The 27367-nt window shown below is 42.8% G+C and overlaps 11 protein-coding genes across 11 annotated transcripts; 5 read left to right on the top strand and 6 right to left on the bottom strand.

Annotated features, from left to right (window-relative positions):
* Nucleotides 1-19: 19 nt before the first annotated feature.
* BDB00DRAFT_869290 (uncharacterized protein) lies at nt 20-361 on the bottom strand (the record flags this gene model as incomplete). Its single annotated transcript, XM_053126582.1, has 2 exons — nt 20-85; nt 176-361. 2 exons carry the CDS (start codon nt 359-361, stop codon nt 20-22), a joined length of 252 nt encoding a protein of 83 aa, XP_052982976.1.
* A 1150-nt stretch (nt 362-1511) lies between these two features.
* On the top strand, nt 1512-4094 carry BDB00DRAFT_891330 (uncharacterized protein; the record flags this gene model as incomplete). The annotated part of the gene is made up of 6 exons (XM_053128477.1): nt 1512-2063; nt 2111-2186; nt 2277-2689; nt 2808-2897; nt 2969-3120; nt 3193-4094. 6 exons carry the CDS (start codon nt 1512-1514, stop codon nt 3689-3691), a joined length of 1782 nt encoding a protein of 593 aa, XP_052982975.1. The 3' UTR covers nt 3692-4094.
* On the bottom strand, nt 4042-4497 carry BDB00DRAFT_744136 (CCAAT-binding transcription factor (CBF-B/NF-YA) subunit B-domain-containing protein; the record flags this gene model as incomplete). The annotated part of the gene is made up of 2 exons (XM_053118507.1): nt 4042-4166; nt 4257-4497. Coding segments are annotated over 2 exons (366 nt in total), but the record flags the coding sequence as incomplete, so codon positions are not given.
* Nucleotides 4498-5615: 1118 nt separating this feature from the next.
* Nucleotides 5616-7529, bottom strand: BDB00DRAFT_808433 (kinase-like domain-containing protein). The gene is made up of 4 exons (XM_053122410.1): nt 7144-7529; nt 6917-7036; nt 6343-6820; nt 5616-6261 (listed from the first exon to the last, which is right to left on the bottom strand). The coding sequence occupies exons 1-4, from the start codon at nt 7467-7469 to the stop codon at nt 5824-5826; spliced, it is 1362 nt and encodes a 453-aa protein (XP_052982973.1). The 5' UTR covers nt 7470-7529; the 3' UTR covers nt 5616-5823.
* A 2145-nt stretch (nt 7530-9674) lies between these two features.
* BDB00DRAFT_869286 (uncharacterized protein) lies at nt 9675-9925 on the top strand (the record flags this gene model as incomplete). The annotated part of the gene is made up of 2 exons (XM_053126581.1): nt 9675-9779; nt 9848-9925. The coding sequence occupies 2 exons, from the start codon at nt 9675-9677 to the stop codon at nt 9923-9925; spliced, it is 183 nt and encodes a 60-aa protein (XP_052982972.1).
* A 275-nt stretch (nt 9926-10200) lies between these two features.
* BDB00DRAFT_104331 (uncharacterized protein) lies at nt 10201-11398 on the bottom strand. The gene is made up of 2 exons (XM_053116067.1): nt 11052-11398; nt 10201-10894 (listed from the first exon to the last, which is right to left on the bottom strand). Exons 1-2 carry the CDS (start codon nt 11178-11180, stop codon nt 10271-10273), a joined length of 753 nt encoding a protein of 250 aa, XP_052982971.1. The 5' UTR covers nt 11181-11398; the 3' UTR covers nt 10201-10270.
* Nucleotides 11399-11552: 154 nt separating this feature from the next.
* On the bottom strand, nt 11553-13878 carry BDB00DRAFT_869284 (putative NEDD8-activating enzyme E1 regulatory subunit; the record flags this gene model as incomplete). The annotated part of the gene is made up of 9 exons (XM_053126580.1): nt 11553-11712; nt 11808-11943; nt 12027-12116; nt 12195-12391; nt 12486-12619; nt 12695-12754; nt 12859-13356; nt 13501-13664; nt 13767-13878. The coding sequence occupies 9 exons, from the start codon at nt 13876-13878 to the stop codon at nt 11553-11555; spliced, it is 1551 nt and encodes a 516-aa protein (XP_052982970.1).
* A 348-nt stretch (nt 13879-14226) lies between these two features.
* On the top strand, nt 14227-18059 carry BDB00DRAFT_785439 (armadillo-type protein; the record flags this gene model as incomplete). The annotated part of the gene is made up of 17 exons (XM_053120540.1): nt 14227-14367; nt 14447-14584; nt 14680-14787; nt 14874-15020; nt 15093-15172; nt 15256-15546; nt 15673-15955; nt 16085-16159; nt 16228-16356; nt 16457-16547; nt 16611-16692; nt 16778-16850; nt 16922-17074; nt 17134-17374; nt 17497-17673; nt 17782-17915; nt 18003-18059. The coding sequence occupies 17 exons, from the start codon at nt 14227-14229 to the stop codon at nt 18057-18059; spliced, it is 2400 nt and encodes a 799-aa protein (XP_052982969.1).
* A 217-nt stretch (nt 18060-18276) lies between these two features.
* On the bottom strand, nt 18277-20699 carry BDB00DRAFT_808421 (uncharacterized protein). Its single transcript, XM_053122409.1, has 2 exons — nt 19509-20699; nt 18277-19296 (listed from the first exon to the last, which is right to left on the bottom strand). Exons 1-2 carry the CDS (start codon nt 20554-20556, stop codon nt 18371-18373), a joined length of 1974 nt encoding a protein of 657 aa, XP_052982968.1. The 5' UTR covers nt 20557-20699; the 3' UTR covers nt 18277-18370.
* A 701-nt stretch (nt 20700-21400) lies between these two features.
* BDB00DRAFT_729061 (Got1/Sft2-like family-domain-containing protein) lies at nt 21401-22477 on the top strand (the record flags this gene model as incomplete). Its single annotated transcript, XM_053118283.1, has 6 exons — nt 21401-21505; nt 21575-21628; nt 21753-21816; nt 21900-22042; nt 22190-22248; nt 22384-22477. Coding segments are annotated over 6 exons (519 nt in total), but the record flags the coding sequence as incomplete, so codon positions are not given.
* Nucleotides 22478-25789: 3312 nt separating this feature from the next.
* On the top strand, nt 25790-26708 carry BDB00DRAFT_808407 (uncharacterized protein). Its single transcript, XM_053122408.1, has one exon. The coding sequence runs from the start codon at nt 25795-25797 to the stop codon at nt 26509-26511; it is 717 nt and encodes a 238-aa protein (XP_052982966.1). The 5' UTR covers nt 25790-25794; the 3' UTR covers nt 26512-26708.
* Nucleotides 26709-27367: the final 659 nt, after the last annotated feature.

Here is a 27367-nt window from a genome sequence, read left to right as displayed (position 1 = left end):
TGGGAGAATGTGAGGCGTATTAGGTATTGCCGTTACTACCAGCAAAGTAGGTCATCTTGGCATCAAGTTCCGGCTCACAGCTGCTCTTGATTAAGTTGCAATGGTAAGTTTACTTATACGAATAGATGTAAATACTCCTCAAGCACTAGAAAATGAATTGTAACATATGAAGTACTTCGCCGTACTTCGAAAGACCCTTTTTGGCTTTGCCAGCAGCAGTAACTTGTTTCAACCAAATGAAAGCATATCCCATAAGCAAACCCAGATTTGTAATCAGTATCGGAACGAGAGCACCACCAGTTGGTATTCGTCGATAAGGATCGGTCTGAGCAAGAATATATGCATAGAGTCGGGGAACCATAATGATGGATGGAAAACGAGGCTTGAGGATCGGGGAACTTTGCGAGCGGCCACATATCATCTTGGGGCTGCCATCGATTCCGGCAACAACAGAAAGGTCAGTTTTTTAGATAAAAGGCTGCGGTAGGGTAAGTATCTCACAATCCGGTACCGCCGACAAGGACCTTGTCTACAGGACAAGAAACAGATCCGAGGGATGTACAAGAAGCCAAGCAGTAGCGAAGAGAGAGAGAAAGAAGCAACAAATCCAGTACGAGGGACCTCACATAAAGCAGATAATAAGGTAGCACCAACAGACTATGAGAAATTGCAACAAAAAGCAACAGTACACACAAAGAGTTGCCCTGGTCTTCACGCCGGGAAATTCCTTCCGTATTTTAACTTGCCAGTAAGCCAATAGCAACATCGAGAAGTCCTACACCTACGAAGAGTACATTTGGAAGTGCATCAGAGAGCCAATGATGAAATATTAATTAGAGTGAAAAATGGCCGGTAGACATCGCTAACAATCGCTTATGAAATAAAGTAGAGGGAAAAGGGTATGTTTATCGATAATAGTAAATAAAAGAAGAATTTACGGACGTGCACGCTTTTGTGTTTATGTGAGCTTAGATCTTTGGCAATTTCGTGCGCCACATCTCGCGTTATTCGCATTATGCTCTTTCGGGCGAACATTTTTTACTTACCCGGTGATAGCGTACCATATCACCTATTTACCAGCGCCGGTGGCTGGAACGGGATATATCTGTTCTCTTTTTGCTTTAACTAAAGCTTTTGACGATTCAATAACTCACGGACAAAGAGAAGCAGTCCCATGTCTATACATATTTCGCTCCTCTTAAAAGTGAATGCAAATCTATAACGTATAGCATGAAAAAGACAGCAACATCCAGTTACCTCTGCAACATATCTATATATAATAGCACTCATCACATGGAGGGATCATGAGTAAAAGGGCTCTAAAGGGTACTCGACGAGCATGTATCGCACTTCTAATTACTCACGAAAACGACGTGTGGTGTGAGTGATATTTTGCTGCGATCTTGAGAGGTGGCATGACAGCAGTCGAATTCTGGAACTTCAAATTTTCAAAGCGCATAAACAGTTCCATTTTCTTCTTCCCCGACAATCACACACAACTTCAATAAAATATGGGCAAGTGGACTGACAAACTTTACATTACCCATTCGGAATGGAGTGGCGAAGTGGGTCAGCACTCGGCATCGTCTGGCACGACAGGTCGATCTGGTAACGCAGGATTTAAACGACTACCTTTTTACTGCTGTTCACTTTCGCTCCAACCGTTCGAACATCCTGTTTGCACACCCGAGGGCATTATTTTCGATCTGGTTTACATTATCCCATATATCAAGAAATACGGCACGAATCCTGTCACTGGTGAAAAACTTGACACCAAGAATTTGATCAAGCTCAACTTTTATAAAAACGACAAGGATGAGTTTTATTGTCCTGTCACGTACAAGGTGTTTTCTGATCATACAGCGATTGCAGCCATCAAAACGACCGGGAATGTGTTTGCCTACGATACGATTGAGCGACTTAATGTCAAGGCAAAGCACATGAAGGATTTGTTGACAGATGAACCCTTCACTAAGAAGGATATTATCATGATTCAGGTGACTATTTTACCAGGAGCCGTCAGTGGTGGGTTGGGTTGGGAGCGCGATAGAACCTGTAGCATAGTACAGTGTTACCAAAAGCAGAAAACTTAATTGTTTGTTTAAATAAGGATCCACATAACTTGGATAACCGCAATATGTCAAAGTTCCACTATCTCAACAATGACCTGAAGGTCGTAAATGAAGGTAAGAATAGTGCGATCCGTAATAATAGAGCTATGTTTGCATGAAGCGGAAATAGGAAAGATTCTAACTATCATCCTTTTTTGCTAATAGCCGAGGAACGCGCAAAACGAGAAGTTACCAACAATATCAACGTCAAAGGCCTTGGAGCAACAGGACGCGTGTTGGCTGAATTACAGAAAAAGAAAAAGGAAGAGAGTGGAGGAGAAAGTGAAGGCAGCAGATCTGGCACGCCCGAGTCTACGTCCGTCGTCAAAAAGGCACCAGAGGATAAAAGCAGGCCTCATTTTGAACAAAAGAAAGCTAGTCAAGCATACAATGCCGCACACTTCTCAACGGGTCGTGTCGCTGCCTCTTTCACATCGTCGGCCATGACACCCGTCACTTTGAACGAGAAGGCTTTGATTGATGAGGACATTTTCATGTACAAACGTATCAAGACAAAGGGCTATGCACGTTTGATCACAAATTTTGGAAACTTGAACCTGGAGCTGTATTGTGACAAAGTAAGGACTTTTCTTTCTAACTCTGCGCACTGGAATGTGAGAGAAAGAGAGAAATGCGTGGAAGCTTTGGGTTGGGAGCTTGCAATTAAATGTTCTCTATTTGATTTGAAAATGTTAGATACCGGAAGCATGTCATAACTTTATTTTGCTAGCCAAGTCTGGCTACTATAATGATACTGTATTTCATCGTAACATTAAAAACTTTATGGTAGGTATTAGTCATCGGCTTGAAATGCGCAGATCGAAAGGAACTTGTTATTAACAATATCTCGTTATCAGATTCAAGGTGGTGATCCTACAGGAACGGGCAAGGGTGGCGAATCCTACTGGAAAACACCCTTCAAAGACGCCATCAAGTCAAGCTTGTCCCACGATGACCGAGGTATCCTCAGTATGGCCAACAAAGGAAAAGACACCAACGGATCCCAATTGTAAGTTACGGATAAGAGCAGTGTATCCATGTAAGTTTCGATCTCACTACTAACTTTTGTCTATTTCCATAGCTTTATTACTTATCGACCATGCACGCATTTGGACGGAAAACACACAATCTTTGGTCGTGTCGTTGGTGGATTGGATGTTTTAAACAAGACGGAAGCTGTCCCAGTAAACGACAATGACCGACCGGAACGCGATATCCGAATCAAGCAAGTATCTGTCTTTGTCGATCCATTCGAAGAATACCAGTCTCGACTGAAGCGTAAACTTGCACACGAAGCGAATGCCGATGAGGAAGAAGCAGAGCGACGGAGAAAGCAAGAAAAGGAGGATACTATGGGCTGGTTTGGTCTGAATACGGGTAACCCCAAAAAGAGAGGTATACCATCTACACAGCAAAAGCCTGCTCCTGCGGGAAGTGGCGGTGTCGGCAAGTACCTTCAAGCCGCTGCTTCTAGAAATGATCACGATGGCACTCTCCCTGAAGCCATAGAAGAGATAGTGCCGCCGAAAAGGGCCAAGAAAACAATGGGTGGTGGCTATGGCAACTTTGATAACTTTTAGACGAAACACGTATTTTTCTCTAATGTATATATAAAATATAAAAAACAACAACTTTTATGGTGTGTAATTAATTGCAATCGTTTACAGCGGATCCGTTATCTTATTAGGATAGAGAGTGCGTGTGCGTATGGATGATGATGGCGATTCTTAAAAGACAGGGAAGAGGGATAGAAGGGGTGACTTGCGGTATACTGTACGTGATGATTATTTATGTGCTACTACTGGTGCTACTGATGATGCTGGTGGTGTTGCTCGTGCTGCTGGGGGTCGATATGACCGTATCCCATATGCTCGCTCCATGATGGTGGCGGTGGTGCTGGAGCAGATGGAGCCTGTGGCTGTGGACGAATATTTTGTGCAGGCGGCTTCTCTTCCTCCTTAGGCTCTGATGGACTTCTGCCAGCATCTGCATGTTGCTCTGGTTGTTGCGACGGCAACTTGCCCTCCTTTTCCAATTCTGCAACCTCTTGGGCGGCTGCATAAAAGAAAAAGCTTAGTTAATTTCATCGTCTGCTGACCATCATGACTGGAAAGGACCAAAGCAAAAAGAAGGATGATACTCTACTCAGAAATCGACCACCAGGACCTCTTGGGCGACGCATTGCGTGTCGATGGCGGCTTTCATGCAGATACGGTTTCCTTGCCCGTGCTACCTTATTTAATTCTTCCAATCTGGCTCTAGCAGCGCGTCGTTTCAATATACGATGATATTGTTTGGCGTTGACGTAAAGGGGTTCTTCAACAGCTTCCACCGGTGGTGGCGTTCGTTGAAAGCCTGCCATAGGTGGTGGGGGTGCAGGCGCCTGCTGCTGTTGCGGCTGCTGTTGTTCTTCAGGAGGTCGATGAATAGCATGTCGTTGTTGTGGTGATGACATCACTGAAGTCTACAGAAAAAAAAAAGTAAAAAAGACGAGAGATAGTCAGTGCTTTCTATTATAGTCTGTTACGTTACGCGTCGAGTACAACGAAGCGTGTTGCTGAGTGTGCACACGTGTACAGGTATCCGTGTCCGTGGGTTGAATGTGTGTGTGCACGAGCAAGGGGTGGGATTTTACACTTGCCATGGGATAACCAGGCTGTTGGTAGCTTAAATGTTGGGAGGGCTGACGTTGATCGTACGATTCGACTTGGGCGTGATCGAATGATGAAGCGGCGGCAGCAGCTGCAGCTGCCAAGGTTGGGTTGGCACCATAGACGTCGTGGGAATGATGCTGAAGGAGTGGCTGCGAGTTATTGTTGTTGTCGGTCATGGCTTGAGCCAATGAAAATGATGTGGCGCTCGCGTAAAAAGAGAGTTGGGAAATGCAACAAGGAGTGAAATTTATGTGGGATAAAAAGAGTGCAGTTTCATACAAACAATAACAGGGTTCTCTATCTCAATAAAGGGAAGTTGTGATTGAAACTGCGACTAGTAAAAATGATTCAAATGTCGTATACAACCCTTGACATGTAATGCGGATGGGTCAGCCTACTTTGCAAAAAGGGCTTGTGTTGTGGATTATCGTTCATCCTGATGCCAGAAATTGATGTACAAATGCCACACTACAGCCATAGAATACAGTAGGACGAAATGAAAACTGCGCTTATTCGAGTGCAAGATGCTATTGGAAGATAACTGGTACAGCTGCGCCATTGACCTCTAGAGAAGAAATCAATGCCCTGCAGTGTATATCCTGGTCAGAACATACGATGTCCCATGTAGTGTGCGCTGATAACGACACAAAGCAGTGATAGCTCTTATTTCGGCCTTTTAGCATCATGTGTCAATCGACCAGTGTAGTAGTTATCATCCGTAGTCAAGCTCCATTTGTTACTGCATGTATGACTTTTTCTTTTTTCGCACGAGTTATTAAGTTGTTTCAGAATCAAATGTCACGACGTGATAAAATCAAGACATATTCAATGGGAAAGACTTGTTAAGGTTGTAAAATGTACAAAGTATATATAGTTTATTATTAACATAGGAGAGATTATTACATATGTGGGTAGTACGCTCAGCGACTTTGTAGTATAGAGGGTGATAGCTAAACAAGATATACATGATAGATCGGAATTATAGTTGTTGAATCATGAGGAAGAAGGGGTAGCAAGGGATCGAGTGCAGGTTTGAAAAAGATGAAGACTGAAATAAATTACTTGTAAAAAGCAAGTTCTTTACGGAACGCTTGGAGACGTTGGAGAGAGTATGACCAGTAATCAAAATCAATTTCGCTTCGAGTCGCTTGTACAAAACCCCACAGTGCCCAATGAAGATGGCACCCCATGAGCCATGCTGAAGTTTCTTGAAGAAGCGCGTCAACATCCCCCACCTTCTTCATCATCATCTGCTGTTTATTATTGTTATCAGCACCAGTAGCAGTGACATAAGCAGTCAAAAAACGACGTTGCTCGTCAATAGAAGGAAACATGCTGGGGTCCATACTCTCAGGAGTTTCGCTATGGTAGTCGTACATCCATTCACAGAAATGGTTGGCAAAGTCATACCCACGCGGATTGTATCCAGAGTATTCAAAGTCGACCATTACCAGATCATTGGATCCAGTCAAACGAAGAACATTTCCGTACTGCGCCTAAAACCAGGGAGAAGAACGTTCTCCATTTAGAACCTCTGTCCCACATGATAACAGCAGTAATGAAATATGCACGCTTACGTCGTTGTGGGCAAATACAATCGGACTATCCACCGCGGTCAGTATCGATTTGGCCATGGTAATCTCGTGACCTAAAGCTGCCATATTGACTTGTTCTGGCATTTGAGCTGCTGACTGCTGTAAAGCATGAAAATACCGATCCACGCATTGCCACACGGATAACGATGTAGAAATAGTAGTATTGCTTGAAATGGCTAGTGGATATACATGGACAAGTGAATGTAACTGACGGAATCGCAGCGCCAGTTGTTGAGATATCATTGGGTCGTGAATGTCACTTGCAGTGAGTGTAGTGGAGGGCAGGTATTCCTCAAATCGGCCATTGCCAAAAATGGCCAATAAGCGCGGACAAAGCTTGAGTCTTGACAGGCGTGCCAACCACCGAAGCTCGTTTGTTCTATCAATGAATTCGTCGCATCCGACTCCGTATACTCGAAGTAACAGTTTACTTTTACCGACCGTTACAAAATAGATCGCACTGGTAGCACATACGGACACATACACATACAGCGTTAGCTTCCATGTGCGATAGAACGTGAACCCCATGATGCAACAAGTGAAACATGAATTTTACTTTGTCAAGGCGCCACTCACTCGCTCCATGGCAATCTTTTGATGTGGGCTAACTAGCCCTGGAAACAATGTTCTTAGTAGCTTGGTTACAGCGGTTTCGAGTGCCGGGCCTTTCAAAACCCTAAAAAAATAAAAAGTACAATTAGTTAATAAGAGAGTGAACGCCTTGAAGAAGAAAGAAAGAAATGAGGAATTTGCGGGAGGCGCTATGAGGAAATGAATACTTGCGTGAGATCAATTTCGGTAGAGCAAGTGGGAACATCTAGAGAGATTCCGCTGCGGTCTTTGGTGGAAGTGTTGCTATGAGAGTGTGGAATGGACTGCGGTGTGCTTACCATTCGCTGCAATGGAGTGCTGGCTTCGGTTTCAACTGCCATGGTAGATTTTTTTTTAATAAGTTTCGGAAGGAGAAAGAGGGGAGATAGAAACGCGAGGGAACGTGAGGTCGTGTGCTTTTTGTGTTTTTTTATAGACAGCGAATAGGTCCGAGAAATGGTGGATGGAGGAATACATGACCAGCAGACAGTGATATCGCCTCTCATTGTAGTACACATACACCAATGATAGGCCAAGCTTTTCTCGGAAGTCAAATGACAGCATGCAGAAAAGGGAAGATAAGGTACAAAATGCACAGTTGCATGTGGATGTTTATTTGTTTATTTATTCTACCTCACCCATTTTTTACATCACACATCTACAAACACACTACGCACGCACACGCTACGCCCATAATATAGTTCACGCTCTCTGACTCACGCACACATTCTCACACACACTGTGCAGAAATACACACAGCACACACCCCCGCGCACATAACCCAAACCCGAAAACTAAGATTTTACTTAGGTCACATCGTGACAGTAAAGTCACGGGTCAATCCTCCTTAGAACGAATACCTGCCTTGGAAAAATATGCTCTTTTAGCCAGGCCTCCAACATTGCCTTAATCACTCAGATTGTCAATGAGCGCGACAGACTTGTCAACAGATATTATCAAGTAAGGTCTTGCTCAGATACCCTGCAATGCGACTATCGTTAAAGCAAGCGACTCCTTAATTTAATTTACCTGAACAAAACCACATTTACTTGGAGGGAGAAGGGTCATTGGGAGACATACTCAAGCGCTCAGAGGTGTGGTATCTTGACATTTGCTTTATTGATCTGTCAGAAAAGTATACGTTGACCATGGGCGAATAAATCTACAAAACGTCTTCTGGACCACAAGATTTGGGGCAGGGATACCGTTGTGTAAAGGAGACGCAATAGAAAGAAGCGAGGAAGCGCACATACAGCGGCGCGCACGTAGAGATTCGAGCTGACATTGGACAGTGTAAAACGCGATAAATGAAGCAGCTTATTTACTTGAATCCATTATACACCTGATATAGTCCATATCATAAACCCAAACAGAATCAAAACAACCTCTTTGTAAGACATTTTTCGTCGAGCTACCATGGGAAAGACCGAATGGTTCTCGTCCCGGCACCTACACTTACAAAAATCATAATTGCAGGCTCATATTACAAAATCCGAGATGCTTTTTTGTCCTGTGTACTGCATATCGCAGTACTAGACAAGTAGCAGTAGTTGAAAGTGTTTTATTAAAAGGCAGTGATGAGCCGCGTCAAGAACTTGACATATGCTCGCCCAAACGAAAGAACAATGGTGGTGTCGCAGCTCGCTGCATAAAAACCTCTGGTGCTCGGACGCAGAGGGAAAAGGTTAAAGGTGTAGTAGAAAACGGGAAACTGCTGTTGGGTATAAGAAACGAGCAGGTAAATGTGTTATCCGTTGCTGCCTGGATTTGATTGAATTGGTTTCAGGTCTGCGTAGATTCATTATTACTTGATCAGTTAAGCTCATATGAATAAGGACGTTGTAAGATGCAGGACCAATATTTCCAATCACCTTCTCTGAAGCGTACGCGGTAAAGCTTTTGGTAATCTCTCTGAAGCTTATGTGGGCGATGCTATTGAAGCCCTACTAAATGCTGTTGTCATGCATTACATGATAGGATGTAGACAAAGTGAACCAATAAACCTTATGATCAAGTCTAAGTGCATACAGCTATCTACCTTGTTTTATTCAATGTCAAGCCAGCAATATGCTAAGTAAGCAATATAACGGGACACTTGATCTTTTTGTCGGTACTTTTGTATGACGCTACTACTGATGACGATAAAATGGAATACGGTACAACATTTACCATTGTTGACGCGGGGATTCGGTGAAGCGATGCATCATGGCACGAGCGCCCTTTCAATAAAGCGGAAGATGCGGCAAGTGTTTTTCCTTTCTTGCGGTTGTCCCATCATGCAGCACTTGGAAGAGAGAAGAAGTGTGATGGGTGTGAGTGGGAGCAGATGCATATGAAACGATCAAACTACATGATTTTAGCATTGGATCTAAACTTCATCCGGTATTTTCTATTGGATAAGTACGTAAAAAGTGTACCGCGTTAAATAAATCAAAAAATGAAACCCTTGAAAGCGCTATGACGCTATGCTACGCCATAAGTCCCAAAGTCACCATGACATCAGAAGAAAAGGGTCTCAAAGCCGCACAACGATAAATAATCATATAACAGTACGGTCGTTTTCCCTATTTTAATTACGTTTTCTGTATAAACACACTTGCACAATGAATATCGCCTGTCAGCAATCTCTCAAGACCTCCCGTCTTCTAGCAACCGCAGCAAAAACCCGAATAGTACCAATAGCATCATCATCTCAACAACGATGTATGACTTCGTATTCGCATATGTCAAACAACGATCCGAAGGTTATTGAAGAAGAAAAAGAAAAGAATCACAAATCGGGTCATAAGGAATGGAACGAAAAACTGGCCTCGGAAAGTGAAGCAGCTGTAGGTGTCGTGCAGAAGATGTCTCTCTTTCTTGTTTCTAAAAAGAGCCCTCTGTGTTGTGTGTATAGGTCAAGGCAGATCAGGACAACGATCCCAAGTCCGTCAAGGATCTACAAGAAGAAACCAAGAAAAAACTTAAAGAATAAAAAAAGAGCACTTTTAAATCTTGACCACAATAAAAATATTGATAGCTGTGTGAGTGCCAACCAATCAGCGGGATCCATAATCACGCAAGTTCGGCAGCAAAATATGCAATTTTCCTGGGGTACACACACACATGAGAGTACGATAAGAATAGACCTAATATACGTACATTGTATTGTGACAGATGTTTTCATGTTAAATAAGTAGGGCACTCAAACGAACTTAAAAGCGATAATAGTTTTTGTTTTACATGAGAGAGAGCTTTGCGGAGGGGTCTGAAGAAAGAGGGAAACAAAGCAAAGAACGCAGCCAATAACACATAGAGATAGAAAGAGAAGAAATTTTACTTAGGAAGTTTCAGAAGGAAAGCTAGTAGGCTTATCTAAAAGCTTCGGATCCTTTTCTACAACAAGTGCACGAAGCCATTTGGCTTCCAGTTCCAGTTCCTTGACTCGCTTCTCAAGCTCTTCTGCCTTGTCAGACATCTCCTTGGCCGTCTGTTCTAACGCTTGCTCTCGCATCTTCTTCTTCATACGGAAGCGAGCAGATGCTGCTGTGTTTCGACGACGCTTATCCTCTTCGGCGAGGAACTTTTCCGAATCGTTGGTTTCAGATGACGAAGAGGTGATGTTGCCATCACCGCTTGAGCTAGTGTTGTTGTTGTTTGTCGTTGTTGTTGGTGGCTGTTTACGCTTGCGTGACGAACAAGTATTCAATGTCGAGCTCGACGCAGTTGGCGTCAAAGGAGACGACGACATTGACCAGTTGGGAGTAATTGGGATATGCAAACCAGGTGCTGGCGCAATACGTGGCAGGTGTTGCTGCTGGGGTGTAGGATGATGTTGAGTGATTTGAGGCAAAATGTAACTGTTTGCGGTCGACGTAGCGGCCGTATGTGTCGTCGTTGACGTCGCCGTAGTTGAGGGAAGATACGATTGCTGTTCAGGCTGAGGCTGGTGTTGGTGGTGATGCTGTTGGCCTGCAGATTCAAATGTAATATATCAGAATAAAAGGAAAAATGATCTTTGCCGTGTATATAGTCAAGCTAATAAGCTTTTGACTAACTAGCTTTCTATTATCACGGTAGCACCGCTTGTAGCTTGCAAGAAACAGTAGTTATATTATTACCAAACTCTGCAAGTGTAGCAAAGAGATCAGCATGGTCAGTCTTGGAAGAAGCTGCCGACGACTTTGCTTCTTTGGTGAGATCGTCCAAAAGAGCTGATCCAGGTTCGCTGTCAAACGTAAATTGCGCATTAGCCCACAAGGACAGTTCTTCGGTCAGCGTCTCTTCCGAAATGTCGTTCGGCGGGTCTGTTCCCAAGAGGTTCAGAGAGTTAATGTAAGACATTTTGAAACTCTGCACTCAAGACTAAAGCTCTGGTTGGAAGAAAAATGGGAGATGCGAGAACAAAAAGGCCTGTGGAAATGCAGGCAGCGGACTTATTCTGAATCTAGTGAGAAATAGAGAGCAGCCCGCCGCAGGATAAGATTACCGACAAATAATACAGCTGTTGTTCCATCAAACCGTAAACTCGGATCGACGGCATCTGATTTCCCGGCTGCGTACTTTAATATCCCATAAGAATAACCCACATAGCTTTTACATTTCGATTTGTATTTCCTCTTTTACAAAGCATAGATGTTGCTAGTGGATGCAATGCCGTTAAAGATACATGTGTTGTTGATAGGAACATATTGACGGGTAATCAGTTTGATAGCCTCTTGGGCAATCAATCCACCCATCAGAGCCGCCATGTTGGCCATTTCTCGGTCGGCAGATTGAACACTAAGTTTTTAAGAGTTATTTTTTCTCGTTGGTCAAATCTATACAACTAGGGTGACATTTTTCTTTCTTTAAATGTCACTAAAACAAACACTTACTAGTTCTTAATACATCTTTGTACAAACTCGGACCCTAGCAGATGTGAGCCTTCGCTTACACCTAGATCTTTTAGCACCTCGACTGCCTGTTCTGTCAATAAGTCGATGTCTTCTTCTTTGCTACCTCCAGCTGCGCCTATTATACACAGAACATAGCACGTGTATAGGGTTAATACAGAAACCATATGTGGATAGGTATAACTCGATGTGTTATGCTACCTGGGTATCTGTTATGTTTGGCAGCAAACTTTTCAGCAGCACGGAAAAGAATATAAAAAATAATGTTTTCATCCGCTCTTAGCCATGAAACTTAAAGATAATACAAGCGTAAGTCTTTACTTGTAAAATGGGATTTCCTCTTCCACACAATCCGCTGATGATCATTACCCAAGTTGTCTGTCGATGGAGTCACATATTCGTCTCGAAGAGTTCGGTATCGTATCACTTTAATAGTCGCAGCGTTCTTGCAATAGCCTTCTATTACACCATCAGGTATACTGTCTATCGGCATCTTTAATTGTTCCAGCAATCTCTCAACCCGTTCCTTTACTGCTGCCAGGTCTGCCATAGCCTTTTGTCGGAAGCTACATGATTGTTTCTTAGATTATAATTTTTAAAGGTATACCTCCTCTTTCCCGAAACTCCCAATTGTAAATATAGGGCGAAAGGAGTACATACACATTTTGCAAGTCGATATAGTTTTCCGTATCTGATTTCATGTCTGGAAGTTTGCCAGAAAGCGGGAGCTGACCTTCACCTTCGTTATCGACAAAGTCTTTGATCGCTCGAGTAATAATCCAGAAGCTGTCTGACTACATATATATAGATCACGCAATGTGAGCAGGTGTGTGTGGTTTGATCGTAGGTATGCAGAGTTGTTAATTTACATTCGATTCGAGGTTTTGTGCTGCTGGATCTTCCAATATTTCTCGAACGCTAGAGTCGACCTATAGTACGTACAGTTGAACATACACAAAACACCATTATAGAGATTAATTACGTAGTTATAGTTAAAGTTGTGTGCAGGAGTAAAGAGAGAAGCCACCATTACCGTGCTTGTTGATGAAAGTCGCCACACATTTGCTACTGCCTCTTCAAAATTCTCTTCGTCTGACTTACGCATACCACTCTTGATCAAATTCTTGAGCTCGTTACGTTCACCATAGGTTTGTGGTGTCTGCCCATTATGTTGTTCCTTCCACACATTGACGTATTTGAGCAAGACAACGACAAAGGGGACATGTCCATGGTCAGTTTGATCCAACGAGTCCAAATCAATAGTATCTACGTAGGCAAGCAGTTCTTTAAAAGGACAGCCCAGACGAAGGTCGATCACATTTTCTGGATGTGTTTCCACCACAGCATGTTCAGGTGCTTGGATTCGAAATAGGCCGAAAAGGCCTTTGCAATGAACGGTCACGAGAGTTTTCTTGGTCTTGTCACAGATATCGCCCAAAGCCAAAACGTCTTGTTCAACAAGGTTGGTCGCAATCACCATTGAGAATTGATCAAAGAACTCGGGTTGCGTGCGAATCAAGTCAGAAGCACACTGTTGTTGTTTTGTTACAGATACATATTTAGGAGAAAAAAAAAGAAGGAGAAAAAGTTGAGGTAGGCTGATATTTATCAAGTTGCATGAATGAAGTGCATAGATATTTGTCAGCCATCAAATGTACTAAAACGTGTATCTTACCTTGTTTTCAAAAGAAACAGACGCGTCTTCATTGAGTTCTTTGAGCAAAGCAGCAGCTGATTCAGCCTTGGAATGGTTAATGTTTGAAGGCTCTAGGAAGAAATTGGCACGAATGTCAGTGTCGTTGACCGTGGTATGGTCCACGACAGTAACACTACCAATACCTGCATAATATATACACGTAGGTATTTGGTACCTTGGAGATTAGGGCAAGTCGAAAAAAGACGCATACAATTGCGTGCTCGCTTGAAGTTGTAGGAACGTACCCGGTAAAACAAGATTTTTGAGAATCTCACACCCGGTTGACGTGGCATTGAGCAGACAGATTTTGGCGTTCTCGAGTGCTGTTTGACCCGTGGCCGCCCATAACCTATACATGATTGCTTGTTTACAATAAAGAACAACATATTTCTCTCTCTTTCTCTCACACTCCTTCTCAAGGCCAATTGCTAACCGAAGCTGTCTATCGTATTTTTGTGTTTTGAGCGAAGGTAAGTGTAAAGTTGCCATTAGACGTTTGCTTAAAGTGGAACTGAATAAAGAAAGCCGTTAAAGCGTGCGCAGTTCCGTCCGCCATATCAGGTCAGCTTACACATTTATTTGGGTGAGCTCTGTCTGTACGGAGTTATCCGTCTCTCCTTTTCTGTATAGAGTCTGAGGGCAGCAACTACTTTTTTGTGTGTGTGCTGTAACAATAGAAAACACAGGAACATAACACACAAAAGAATGGCATTTCTATCCGGCTTTGTGAAGAGTGGTTTATCACTTCTCGGAAAAGATTCCGCTTCCTTCCCGTTTAGCGTTGGTGCCAAAGTCGACTGGTATGAGGACCAATCCATCTGGTCCCTGCATCACGGAACACGAAAAGTAAAAAAGAATAACCCACCCCTCCCGATCGTTATATTACAACAATGCTCAAAGCAATAACTTTTTAACTGTCAATTAGGACGACGGATCGCCTGTATCAGTATTCACGTTCGACTGCACAAAAAACCGAGACAAGGTAGCGTTGGCACGCAATGCTTTTAAACGTATTCGAACTATGCGTCATCCCGATCTGTTACGATATATCGACGGTGCCGAGGTACATATTACACCTGTTTTGCCACATACACGTGAGAGAAACTATGTACAGTGTGCTATAAATTTGAACACATGTCGGTTTTTCCCATAATACAGACAGATCAAGCGATCATGTTTGTCACAGATCCTATCCAACCCTTATCAAATCAATTAAATCAAGATCCAGACCCGAATTTGACGCTGTGGGGACTATATAAAGTGGCAGTACGTTTCTATAATTTTTCTGGTGAACTCGAAATTGTATCTATATCCATGGATGCATATGTTAAACTATGTATGTTCTCATTTAGAACGCATTGAAGTTTATCAACAACGATTGTGGGATGGTGCATGGCAACGTACGAGTAGCATCGATCTTTATCAATCAAGCAGGCGAATGGAAACTCGGTGGATTTGAGCTACTTTCATCCATGAAAGAAGAAAGCCCTATGATTCTGGTACAATGACGTTCTAATACTGGTCCAAGTATATGGTAGCCTCAGAAATCTAATGGTGATATGGTTCTTTAGACATTTGGTGGTTTAGCACCCGAAGCGCAGCGTTATGCACCGCCTGAAGTCAAAAAATCTGGATGGACTGCTATCAAAGAGTAAGAGTAAAATGGCATTCACCAAGTAGCCATCCCTCAATTTTACTGATAAAAGTGCTCAACGCCATATTTCTCAAAAATAGTTTGCCTACAGCAGCTATCGATTCATATCATCTAGGATGTCTTATCTATGAAGCATACAACAACCGATTTGACACTACGGATCAACTGCTAACGCAGCGTGGTAATATTCCACCTGCCATGCTGGAAATCTACCGAGCGTTGCTTCGTGTATCTCCCGCTGGTCGAGCTGACGCAGATGCGTTTATTGACGAAGGATTGCATAGCTTCTTCGCCCAAGATTTTGTTCAGTTCAATTTGTTCTTGGAAAATATCAGTATCAAGGAGCAGAGCGAACGTGAAGGCTTCTTTAGGTAAGGATATATGAGGAATCCTTGGGGCTTCACTTACATAGAACGATGGGAGAGGGTAGGTCTGGAGGCTTCGAATAAGGTTACTTAATAGATGATATGTATGTGGCTACACAGAAAGCTGGATAGTTCAATCGATACATTCCCGAGCGAATTTTCAAAGTACAAGATTTTGCCTGAACTGGTCAAGGCTTTTGAGTTTGGATCCGGTGGAGCAAAATCATTGGGTGCTATCTTGAAGATTGGTCAGCATTTGGATAACGAGGAGTACGAAAAAGTCATTGTCGATCCTATTGTACGCATGTTTGCTTCACCGGATCGCGCTATCCGTGTCAGTTTGCTCGAAAACGTGCCAAAGTTTATTGAACATATACCCAACAAGGCTGTTAGCAATCAGATATTCCCTCATGTGGTAAGCTTTTTTAAAATAATAATAAATCATATTGAAAATTGTGTACGCGGAAAGGCAAAAAAAAAATTACACACACGCGAAAAGGGGTTTTTGGGTATCGTTTTTGTCACTAAGCAACAATGAATTTAGGCGACAGGCTTCACAGATACAGTTCCGATAATCCGAGAACAGACTATCAAATCCATTCTCTATATTGTTCCCAAGGTAACATCCCTACATGGCTTTCCTTTAAAGTTTTACACAGGAACAGAAGCTGACATTGTTACATATAGCTGAATGACAGAATCATCAACTATGATCTGCTGAAATACTTGGCAAAATTACAAGTGGATGAAGAGCCTGGTATTAGAACAAATACAACGATTTGTTTAGGCAAGATTGCAAAACATTTGAATGACGGAGTAAGTGCTGCTATTCAAAGCAGTAGGATTGTTATATCCTTTATATCGGCCAAGTCTCAAAAATCGATTTGCTAAGTGTATCTTCTCTGATCCTTAACAGACTCGCAAAAAGGTTCTCGTTCCGGCATTTACTAGAGGCCTTCGGGATGGCTTCCACCATGCTCGAATAGCTGCTCTTATGGCACTAATGGGTAAGCAAGTAATTGTGCTTATATAAATTGCTACAACTAATGGGTGTTTTCTCTATCATACAGCCACATCCGATTATTTTGATGTCCAAGAATGCTCCAGCAGAATTGTACCTTGTATATCCCAAGTATTGATTGATAAAGAAAAGTAAGAAAAAGTAACCAATACAGGGTTATCATGATTAGAAAAGAATGCCTGATATTTTTTCGCTAACTATAAAATGAATACATAGGACTGTACGCGTGCAAGCGTTTAAAGCAATTAACGTATTTATCACTCGTCTGCAAGAACATGCAGACAAAATGGTATGCAAAAAAAGAAAATGTTAGTAATGTGATGCTCTCAGCCTTATTATATTAATCAATATATCTATTAGCCGGAGACCGCATTGGAGCCTGTTTCTGCAACGACATCGCCTACGCCTAGTACCGAAGCGAGTGCACAAGCGGCTGGTGTATCGATGACTGGTGTTTTTGGTGAAGCAACTAAAGGTTTAGCCGGCTGGGCCGTGTCATCCCTTAATGCTCGAGTAATTATCCTACATTTTAAAATATATCCTCTTTTTGATACTGACTACTGTCTGTTCAGCTTTCTACACCTAGTGGAGAGATCAACAGCAATCCCATGGCCGCTAGTAACAATCAGCAACCACAACAGCAACAAGAATATCGACCCTCATCGGCACCTATCTCTGACTCCTTTGCAGCTGCAAAGCCAGCATCGAACCGTCTAAACCTAGCACCTGTAGACATGGATGATACCAACGGCTGGGATAATGGTGGTGGAAATGACGGTGGTCTAATTGGGTTTGAAGAGAACGATGGATGGGGTAAGACAGAAATTGAAATATATAGAGATTCCCATGATCGTATCACAAAGGATGAGAGAAGGTTATCTGTTTTCCCCCTGTTTCTCTAATGGATAAGATATACCTTTTTGGATGCATTATAGAACCATTCGATGCACCGTCGACAGCCGAACCGGAGCCGATTACAGCCATTGTACCACCTTCAACAGGCAGTGCGCGTGCAGCTGTATCGACATTCGGATCCGCGACGTCGTCCCAGCCAACCAACTCTGCTACCAGGGCTCCCATGAAATTAGGTCAAACCAAACCCAAACCATTAGGTAATATTGTGGGAAAGAAATGCATGGGCGCGGGAAAAACGAACGTAGACACAGCATATAATGCGATGATAACTGATTTGTGAGAAAAATCGTTACTTGAATATTTAGCATTCGTTGCTGACGAAGAAGAAGAGACTGGTGGTGGTGGTGGTTTTACAAATTCTCCCCCAACGACAGCTCCTGCTATGTCAAAAGAAGAAAAGCGGGCGGAAATGGAACGAAGAAGAGAAGAAAGGCGGCAGGTAAAGAAGAAGATAGCAAACTTTAGGCAGTTTGGCCTCACATCAGAGATAAGTGGCTAACGAGATAGCATAAACACTCCCTAATAGCGCATGGCCGAATTACGTGAAAAGAAAAAGGGCGGCATTGGCGCTAAAAAGATTTAACTCCGTGTTATCTCTATTATCTGTACAATCAGTTTCCTTCTCTTACCTCCAGCACCAACCCCCACAAGAATTCTCTTATCATTGACAGCAACTTCCTTATCTCTCTGTTGCCTATTTCCACATAGAGCTGACGATTCCGTCAATCTCTCCATCATAATCATTGTCATCCGTAATAGTAATACTAATAACAGCTTTCGAAAGTATAAAGAAAGCAAACAAACTCTGGTATATCTTTTATCAATATCTGTACAACACTCTTATCTGTCATCACTTTTGCATCATTACTATTACCACTGTTATTACAATTGTGATCATTGATTTTGCCGTTGGTGGTTGTCCTCGACGACCGGCGAGGAGGACGATGAAGCAGACAAAGAGGGAGAATCGACGGACTGACGCGCACTATTCCGTAATGACACTCTTCGTTGGTCTTGTGACGTGACTTTACCATCCGCACCGAACCAATGTTGTGTTCCAAACTTGCGCTGCAGCTCAGTGACGAGCATCGATTCGCCATCTTTACCGCGCATAGCCAGCGGCTCACTGTCCCACTTGATGGTATGGTCCCATTTGCCCTCGCTCAGACCATTGATAAACTCCTCCCATTCATTGTTTGTAAACGTCAGATGCAGTTTGGAGCCACTGAGTTCCTTGGTCATCAAAAGCATGCCCTGGCCGACCACTTGGGTCAGCTGCTTCATACGCTCGCCTACCACGATATTGCGTCGGAATGCGGCCCAGTTCGTTTCGGTCAATAATGGCTCAACCCAGCCGCGGTAGGCTTTCATATTGGCATTGCGTTCCCGGTCGCGATCCGCAGCGTTAGCTACTATTATGCTGCTGTTGCTCATGGTATCATTCTGTTGCTGTTGTTGCTGTTGTTCCTGTTGGAGTTGCTGCTGTTCTTCGTTGAGCTTGACCACCTCGTTCGGATACAGGAGCGCAAACCGTGATTGGAACTGCTCAAAGGCTAGGTACAGACGGAAATAATCGGCGTTGTAGTAAATACCATTTTGATTCATGCCATTGTCGAGATGCGGCTTCATATTCGAGTGGATCGTCAAAATGCGGAGCGCCGGCTCTAGAAGATCGGCAGCTTCTTCAGGTGTTCGATCAGGGTCCGCGGTCACTTCAGGGGCGTACTCTATGGCTAAGCTGAAATCATCCGTCAGACGCTGTGCTTTTTGTTCTAGGTCGGACAAGGTAATGCTTCGCATTCGGCTGATTATTTCGTCGCCTGCATCATAGAGAATGTTTAGGTTTTCCCGTTCTTCTTTGTCTCGTCATCCACTCCTTTAGGTACTGCTACTTGTCTGGACATACATTTTTCCCACACCCCTTCCTCCACCCCCATAAAAGGCAGGTGCAGGTACACATACGCACGTACATTTACACAATCCACACACCCGCATGTCCTAGACTGGCGCCTCCCCCCAAAGAGCAACTTACGTCTTTGTTCAAATTCACCATGCCGATGAGGCATTTTAGATTTTTTTGCTGGTGCGGGTAAAGTGGCAAGCTCGTATGGAAAATTAAAGTCGGGTAACTGTCGTTTCCGTTTCCGCATCAGGGACGCTTGCGTCAATACGCCCTGTTCCGCATAGCGTTGTAGCAATGCAGGCTCACGCGCAATTTGGCCATCCTGGTAATAGAATCCGCGTTGTTTGGGCTCCATCAAGACTTCATTTGCGTTTCCTGTCAACGCGTTGCTTAGCAACGTACGCAGATAAGGATACTTTTGCATTGGATCTTCCTGCTGTTGCTGTGTTAGCTGCTGAGGTTGTTGGTGCTGTGGAGTAGTCGGTTGTAACTGTGGTTGTGGCTGTGGTTGATGGTGATGGTGATGTTGAGAAGACGATGACGATTGAGATGGGGGTGTAGGGAACTGGGTATAACTTCGAAAAGATTCGGTCGAGGCATTCTCAGTGACAGGGGTATCAATACCACTACTTGAAAATAGGCGCGATAATGGGGATGTGGAAGACGACCACTGATCGTCCTCTTGTTGCTGTTGCTGTTGCTGTTGCTGTGGGTAGCTGGAAATACTGCTACTGCTGTTACTTGAGGCGCTCATGACAGTATGAGCCGTAGCATTGTTATGGTTGTTGTTGTTGTTATTATTGTTGGAGTTGTTGCTGACTACAACACCACCGCCGTTGCAACAGGTTGCACTCGTTCCTGGTGGCAACACGACAGTACCCATATGATGATTACAGTCGCGAAACACGATCCTATCATCGTGGATAGCCTTGCTAAACTTGACGCTATCACCCAATGCATACGACACGCAAAACAACAGTTTGGCTACACGGTCGGTATCTGGCTTTTTGCGCAAGATTTGCTTGACAATGCGAAATAAATCCAATAGGTCGTCGTCAGTCAAAATGTCTTCGGCTTGTGCATGGTAGAATTGGCCCAAAATGCCAGCTTGGACAAGACAGCCGTGAGTTGCTGCAGCTGCAGTAACATCGTTGGTCTCTGATTGTAACGTGTTCATGAGAAGAAAAGAAAGAAGTTGTACAGCGGGCGACCCGGAACTGGCTTTTACGGACTCTCTCTCTCACTCTTGTTATCTCGGTGCCTACCAAAAACAGTTGCGTTACAGAATAGAATTTGGATGACCGCTCAACCGTAACTGTGGAGATCAATGTTACACAAGTAGATAACAACTTTGTCATTCTGTGTTGTCCTCTCCCTGCTGGATGTGTGATACTCAGTTGGACAAGCAAGACGAAAAACAACCTTGCTAAGCTTTAAAGATACACGCTATTTTCGATTTCCATTGCCTTTTTCTTTCAATAACCCCAATTGCCATCTATTTCCTCCTTCCCTCTCACAAAGAAAGATTTGGGGCTATCGCATATTGCAGGTGCTACACACGTCCATATATCCATGTGTACATATGCAGTCAGTTTCTCTTTTGCCAAAAGCACACGTTTCTTTATCTGTCTTCTTTGATCGACATGAAAACATTCGCTTTGATCGTGTCACTTGCGCCTTTCGTTATCCGGAGTAAGCGAGCACTGCTGCGAAATGTTTTGTTCTAAAAGTAAATTTCCGGAGATTTATTCTACCGGGCATGATCAAACGTGGCGCACCCCTCACCGCGACTCAATCTACACACACAGACCTCCTTCGGGTGTGGACCCTTTCCGACTCCAGACACACACAGACACACACAGAAATATTGTATATACATCATGAGTGAACAAGCACAAAACAACTTTCATAATTCCCTTCGTGGCTTAAACTTATCACGGTCATCCCCACGTATATCGTTACCTACGGATACCTCACCAGCGAACAACAACAATCCCTTTGCGACGATCCGCGATTCCGCTTCCAACATGTTCTCGAATGTTTCAAACAGTGTCCAGGGTTATCTTCCGGTCGGTTTAACTGGCGATGAAGAAGAAGAACCTTGGTATCAAATGTCCCGTGTTGAGGTAACTCTTCAATTTAATGCCGCATCATGAACAATATAGTTGCTGAAAATCAATTGGTGATCTATGTAGAGAGTGATGGCATTTGCGCTCTGTCTTGCTCTTGGCATAGCATGCTTCTTCCTCGTAAGTAGTGGTGAACTGGTCGTGTGATCCTCCTCCTCTTACACCTTAATATAAAACACTTGGCAGCAATAGTGTGGTATATGTTTCATACTATGCGTACTAACAATATATGTATATTATGCAGGCTTTCTTTTTATTCTTGCCTATTGTTCCTCTGAGCCCAGGCAAATTCGCTGCAACGTTCACATGTGAGTAAACGGATCATATACCGGAATGTTATCCCTTAAGGTTTGACGATAGTATCTACAGTAACTGATCACCTTGACTCTAGTGGCAAGTATTCTGATTCTTGTCAGCATCGCTATGCTTCGAGGTCCTATGGCCCATTTGAAGCATATGCTTACCATGGAGCGACTACCGTTTACCCTTTCCTACACTGGCACCATGGCATTGACATTGTATTTCTCGCTGGGTGTATGTAGCATTCGATTATTATACGGTCATGGATTGGAATGTGTACCGAGAAAAGATCGAGAGAACGGGAGGGCAGAATGGTTATCGTGAATCCCGTATTTTCAATCATTCTTTTTACTAATTATAAAACGTTTGCGATTTGTTTAGGTACGAAGTTATGTCCTTACCATAATATTCGCTATTCTGCAGCTGATTGCTCTAGTATGGTGCGTGCATATACATGTATATTCAAAAGAAGGAGGGGATGAAAAGAGGATGGAAACTATCACACGTTATAAGGTGGACAAGAGTGGTGGTGCTGCGATTTATTAATCTCTTGGCTGAATTGTAATATCGTGTAGGTATTTCGGATCGTACATCCCTGGAGGCGTTTCTACATTAAGATACGGCAGTGCGTATGTGGGTCGACAAGCAGCTTCGCTTCTCCCAATTTAAGTTCGTCTTCGTCGTTGTCATCATCATTATTATCATCGTCATTTTTATCATCTTTATTTATTGCAAGCTTTTAATACAACCATGCAACGAAATATCCCAATTCTAATTGTTTTCGGAACTCTTGCTCTCTTCGACGAGTCAAAAGTTTACGTACATGATATACCACTCAACCATTTTTAAGTACCATCCTAATCCATTTTCAGAGATACACATGGGTACTTTTTGACGGTATCATATAACTAGTACTCAGTTACATGCAAATTTTTCCTTCGGTCCTGTCCCAGTCCACGTGTGCATAATACAGCATCCCACATTAGCATAAGTGATATCCATATTAGGACACTTTTACTCTTCTGATGCTTAGCGAACACATGATAGGGAGTGTTTGAGAGATATAAAGTATAAGTGTTGTTACTCCTGCTACTACGACTACAACTGCTGCTATAATCCCCCTCTAAGGTAAAACTGAGCTTAGAGAAATAATGCATTAGCTGTTTTTCAAGCCTTGCAAAATTTATTTGAAAGAGCAAGCGCTAAATTCAATACTAAAGGTATTAATGTCGTATCAGTTTTATGGCAACACATGCTTTATCCAGGACCATCTATGTCCTGTGTCACAACAGCTCCCGTTGTTATTTCGCATCCTTTCCAGTCGTACATTCACATATTTCTGCATAATGTATGTATTAAAGAAACAAGTTCTTGTAAGCATTAAGACAAGCTATCGCGCTTCTGTAACACATTCGACGAAGCAGGAAACAGAGTAAGAGTCGGTGTACGACTTAATATATTAACAGCAATAGTTATTATAGTTTTATGGATGGCATAGCAAGCTACTCATGATCAATTTCTTGTTGCCATGTATGAAATGTACCACGGCTGCACATTTGCTATATGAACCATATCTTGGCCATTTTTGATATTCTAATTACGGAACCTTAGGTTACATTTTTTTACTTGCATTCATTGTGGAAGGACACCAAGAGCTCTACAAAGCCCTTGTACTTTTGACCAAGGGTTCTTACAAATGCCAAATACAGTGCATAAAGTCTTCAAGACTATACGATCCAAAATTACCGACAGTTTATTGAGAGTACTTCTGAGTGGGCAATGAAGATAGCAATGCTTATGTTCTTATTTATGTACAGAGCTAGTTTAAAGCACCCATACTGCAGCAATTCGAGAAGAAACTTACTATACAAAAAACTTTATGAGCATTTGTTAGACAATGCATGAAAAGCGCCTCCAATCTACCTCCTTATTTGCACAAAAAAGGTATACCTGTCAATCGATATAAGCTGTCATTTCAAAGTCGTACATGCACGACAGTGAATTTGATCAAATGGCGCACCACTGTTTTACCAACGTTTAAAAGGGATGCAAAATACGTTAATTAATAAAAGAAGATCAGTGACATAGCCACGAGTTTAAAGCTCCTCCCATCCTTATGAACACAATTGTGATTTCATGCTTGACAGCTATTCTTTGATCATTGCTATTCTCATTCGATGCTCTGCAGAGTTTTTTTTATATAGCTTCGAGCTACTGAGCAAATCGTACAGATGTGCGGTTCTGGGTAGGCAGATTGATTTCAGTTATAACTAATATCATACTTACCGAGTAGGCCCCAGTGGTCAGGATTTTATCATTGGCTTCATTGACGGCGAAAAGCTCGCACTGGACGCATTCAACGACCTATATACATGGTAAGAAGAATATGACCCATAGTAACCAGCAAAAGGGAACCAACACATATTTTGAGCAGAGGTGCTGTCGTGCTTGACCAATTTCAGGCCATTTTCGTGATCGGTGGCACCGACTACCGCATGATCCAATATTTCGCTAGACCAAAAGAGCTCTTGAAATTCAAAAAAACACCAATATTCGAGATAATGCATTCACCGATTGGCGCATAATCTTTAAAAAAAAGCTTTCAAAATGTGATAGATGCTGTTCATGGTGATCGAGATATGTAGTCAATTCCATTGTGCGCAGTAATGGGAGAGAGGAAAAAGACCAACGGTTGATGAATCGACAGCATCCGGAAACAATGATGAACCTTTTCAAGGGTCGACGACTTTTATGCATGATGCCTCGAAGTCCCAATGACCACAAGCAGCTTCGCAAACATCTTCTGGGATTACGACATTTGGGGAAGGGATACCTTTGTAAAAAATAAAAGCTACATAAAGAAGCGAGAAAGCACACACCTACCGGCGCGTACACAGAGATTATAATCAGACTTCCTGTTAACCGAATCAATAGTGTTTCCGGCCCCGTCTCACTAACCTTAAAAATTACACGTTTAGCTCTGCCGAAACAGAAATAGTACAAACAATGCTTTTGCCTGCGTCTGTTTTTATACCTTACTCTTCCTAGCCTCTTATAACCGACGTCGCTGATGGACGACTTTCAACGGATAACCATCCAATGTTTTCGGAACTCGTGTAGTTATCGTTAGGTCAAATGAGACTGGATGGATGAAAATGTGAAAGCAGTTCTACGTAGTTACAGGAGAAGAACCGTCCAGTACAAAAAAGGTGTGTTAAATGGTTGCGTTGCGTACTTAAGTATCACTTTATTAATGCGGGCGTCTATATGACATTACTATATGAAGATGCTTTATAAAGTGAAATGAGCAAAGCGGATCCATTCTCTTGGGTAGCTAGTAAGGCCTGTTTTGACTTCTTTGTGTGCTTTCTTGAACTTTCCACGGTTTTTTTACTGTTTGGAAAAGCAGTAAAGTCTCCGAAAGATACTCATGCTTATTATTACACTATTACAAACATCGCAGGCAAGTGTAACCATCTGTTTCGATTTCTCATCATCTGTAACAGGTCCCTTCATTTTTTGGCGAGCTTCATATTCGTGGCTCATTTTCTCACGTCAGGAACTCCAGCCAAATCAGCAACCTTCGTTCTCCCTCCCGCTTTGTAGCACAATGGTTGCTACCTATAGTTCCCTCTGATGTGCCAGTTTTATTCAACTACGCACGTAATAACAAAAAGACTCTAGTTATAACTCATGCGTGCCCCACATCGCTCATCTCATTTGAGCTTAATCACACACGTATCAGTTTTACCGCCGTCGTATATTAGACTCTGGGCATTTCAGGAACTTCTTCATCGTGATTTCTGGAAAGTGTATTGCGTGCTTTTTTAATTCCTCAATAATTACTAAGGCCAAGCACTGCTAAAACCCAGCAGGCTGAAGCATTTGACTCAAAATAGTAAAAAACAACAAAATAGGTGACACACACGAATAGATGAATATATAAATCTGTAAGTTATTACATCCTTCACAGATTTTGTACAAGAATGTTTGCTGGCCATTTCTCACTAGCACTGCTATTCCGTGAATGGTTCCCTGAGTCATCGCCCAATATATTATGTTTCGGTGTCGCTTTCCTCGATATAATGCACGGCCTATTCGCATTCGTTGATTTGGAGGGTATCTCAAAGCTTCCGGACGATCAAGCCGGCGCACTAGGACCTATAATGCTCCGTTGCGACTATACTCACAGCTTGGTTGGTGCCGCTCTTTTATCCGTTCTCTATGGATACATTGCTACTGCAGCTACTCGACGGAGCCAAAAGTCAGCATCCTTGTTTTTCCCCGGTTTCGTCGCGTCGTTTTCTCATTTCGTTACGGATTGGCTCGTTCATGGACATGACTTGCCTCTTGATCCCATAAGCAGGGTTATCGTTGGTGGCACAGGACTTATGGAAACGAATCCTAAAGCAGCCTTTTATTTGGAGGCTGCACTTTGCATATTTGGTGGACTTTATTCGCCCAAGGATCTGTGGACGCTCGTTACTGTTGGCTCGATCCTTACTATGCATCTTACTTCACCGAGGATTATGCCACCCATTTATACATTTATGGTGGAGCAGAACGACAGTGTCCGACCACTGTTGACCGGCGTAGTCGTACCACTTTTGTTCGCAATCCCTGCCGTCTTCTTGGGATATTGCTTAAATCGGTCCAAACAGCAAGAGGCTACTGCTTCCGATACTATGAAGAAAAACAATTGAAAGAGGGTCATGCAATAGGTTTTGCTTTGTGAAAGATATGCTCTACCATATACTTAGAAGGTCATGGACTATATAAAGAATCTGTAGAAATGATATCATCGTGGGCTAAAGTTTTTTATTGTCCCGTACAATCTTGATACCTTGTAACTTGATAGTAATAATAAAAAAAAGGTCTTTTTTTGCATTACCGAATGTCGCATACGCACGCCTTGGGACTTTGATCCTTTTTTTACTTCGCTGTATACTGTATTAATGCCTAGATTTCTGTCCGCTCGTGCGGCTCGTTATCTCGTTATTAGATTTTTAACCGTCAAATGCGCATGATATATCCTTTAACATTTTCACATCTAAAAGGCCAATTCTGTTACCTGAAGGCACTGGTGTCAGCACTTGTAAGATGTTTTTGCCAGTAATTATATATTAAGCGACGTTCTCTATGTACCATTGATAACATATTCGATGGTACCCATCTCCTGTTTTAAAATGTGGGTCAGACTTCGGGATTACTCAATTCTGATGGGATTTAGGGTGTGTATTCTCCAAAACGATAGGCACGGTGTACCATGTGCTACATACAGATTAGTGCGCGTTAAGCAGCATTGGCTTGTGCCGTACACAGATTCGTCGTTATCACCGCTCGTTCGCAGTTAAGTCGAAAAGCAGACCGAAAAGCTCATTATAAAGAAGGTGTAAGCTTTCTCAGTAGTACGGCAAGTTGTCATTATTAAACGATAGATCGCATTAAACTACAGTAAAGAGCAGCTGTAAAATGTACAGTAGCAATTCACTTGCTACGCGACTGGTAATGCGGTGCCTATGCAAGGGAATAGCCTGAATTCCGAAACCCAAAGCAAAT

This window comes from Zychaea mexicana (assembly GCF_025766255.1).
Source record: "Zychaea mexicana strain RSA 1403 chromosome Unknown BDB00scaffold_13, whole genome shotgun sequence".
NCBI classification, from domain to species: domain Eukaryota; kingdom Fungi; phylum Mucoromycota; class Mucoromycetes; order Mucorales; family Lichtheimiaceae; genus Zychaea; species Zychaea mexicana.
The sequence above is the reverse complement of the archived record's forward strand: the minus strand, read 5'-3'. Positions and strand labels throughout refer to the sequence as shown.

Excerpts from the sequence above, each read along its gene's own strand:
- BDB00DRAFT_808407 (XM_053122408.1), top strand. The coding sequence starts at position 25,795 with ATGTTTGCTGGCCATTTCTCACTAGCACTGCTATTCCGTGAATGGTTC.
- BDB00DRAFT_104331 (XM_053116067.1), bottom strand. The coding sequence starts at position 11,180 with ATGCGCAATTTACGTTTGACAGCGAACCTGGATCAGCTCTTTTGGACG. Across the intron at positions 10,895-11,051 it reads TGCTACACTTGCAGAGTTTG|CATCACCACCAACACCAGCC; the intron begins GTAATAATATAA and ends GCAGGCCAACAG.
- BDB00DRAFT_808433 (XM_053122410.1), bottom strand. The coding sequence starts at position 7,469 with ATGTGTACTACAATGAGAGGCGATATCACTGTCTGCTGGTCATGTATT. Across the intron at positions 7,037-7,143 it reads TCTACCGAAATTGATCTCAC|GGTTTTGAAAGGCCCGGCAC; the intron begins GCAAGTATTCAT and ends TTATTTTTTTAG. Across the intron at positions 6,821-6,916 it reads GTGAGTGGCGCCTTGACAAA|TGCGATCTATTTTGTAACGG; the intron begins GTAAAATTCATG and ends ATGTGCTACCAG.
- BDB00DRAFT_808421 (XM_053122409.1), bottom strand. The coding sequence starts at position 20,556 with ATGAACACGTTACAATCAGAGACCAACGATGTTACTGCAGCTGCAGCA. Across the intron at positions 19,297-19,508 it reads TGGTGAATTTGAACAAAGAC|GCGACGAAATAATCAGCCGA; the intron begins GTAAGTTGCTCT and ends TCTATGATGCAG.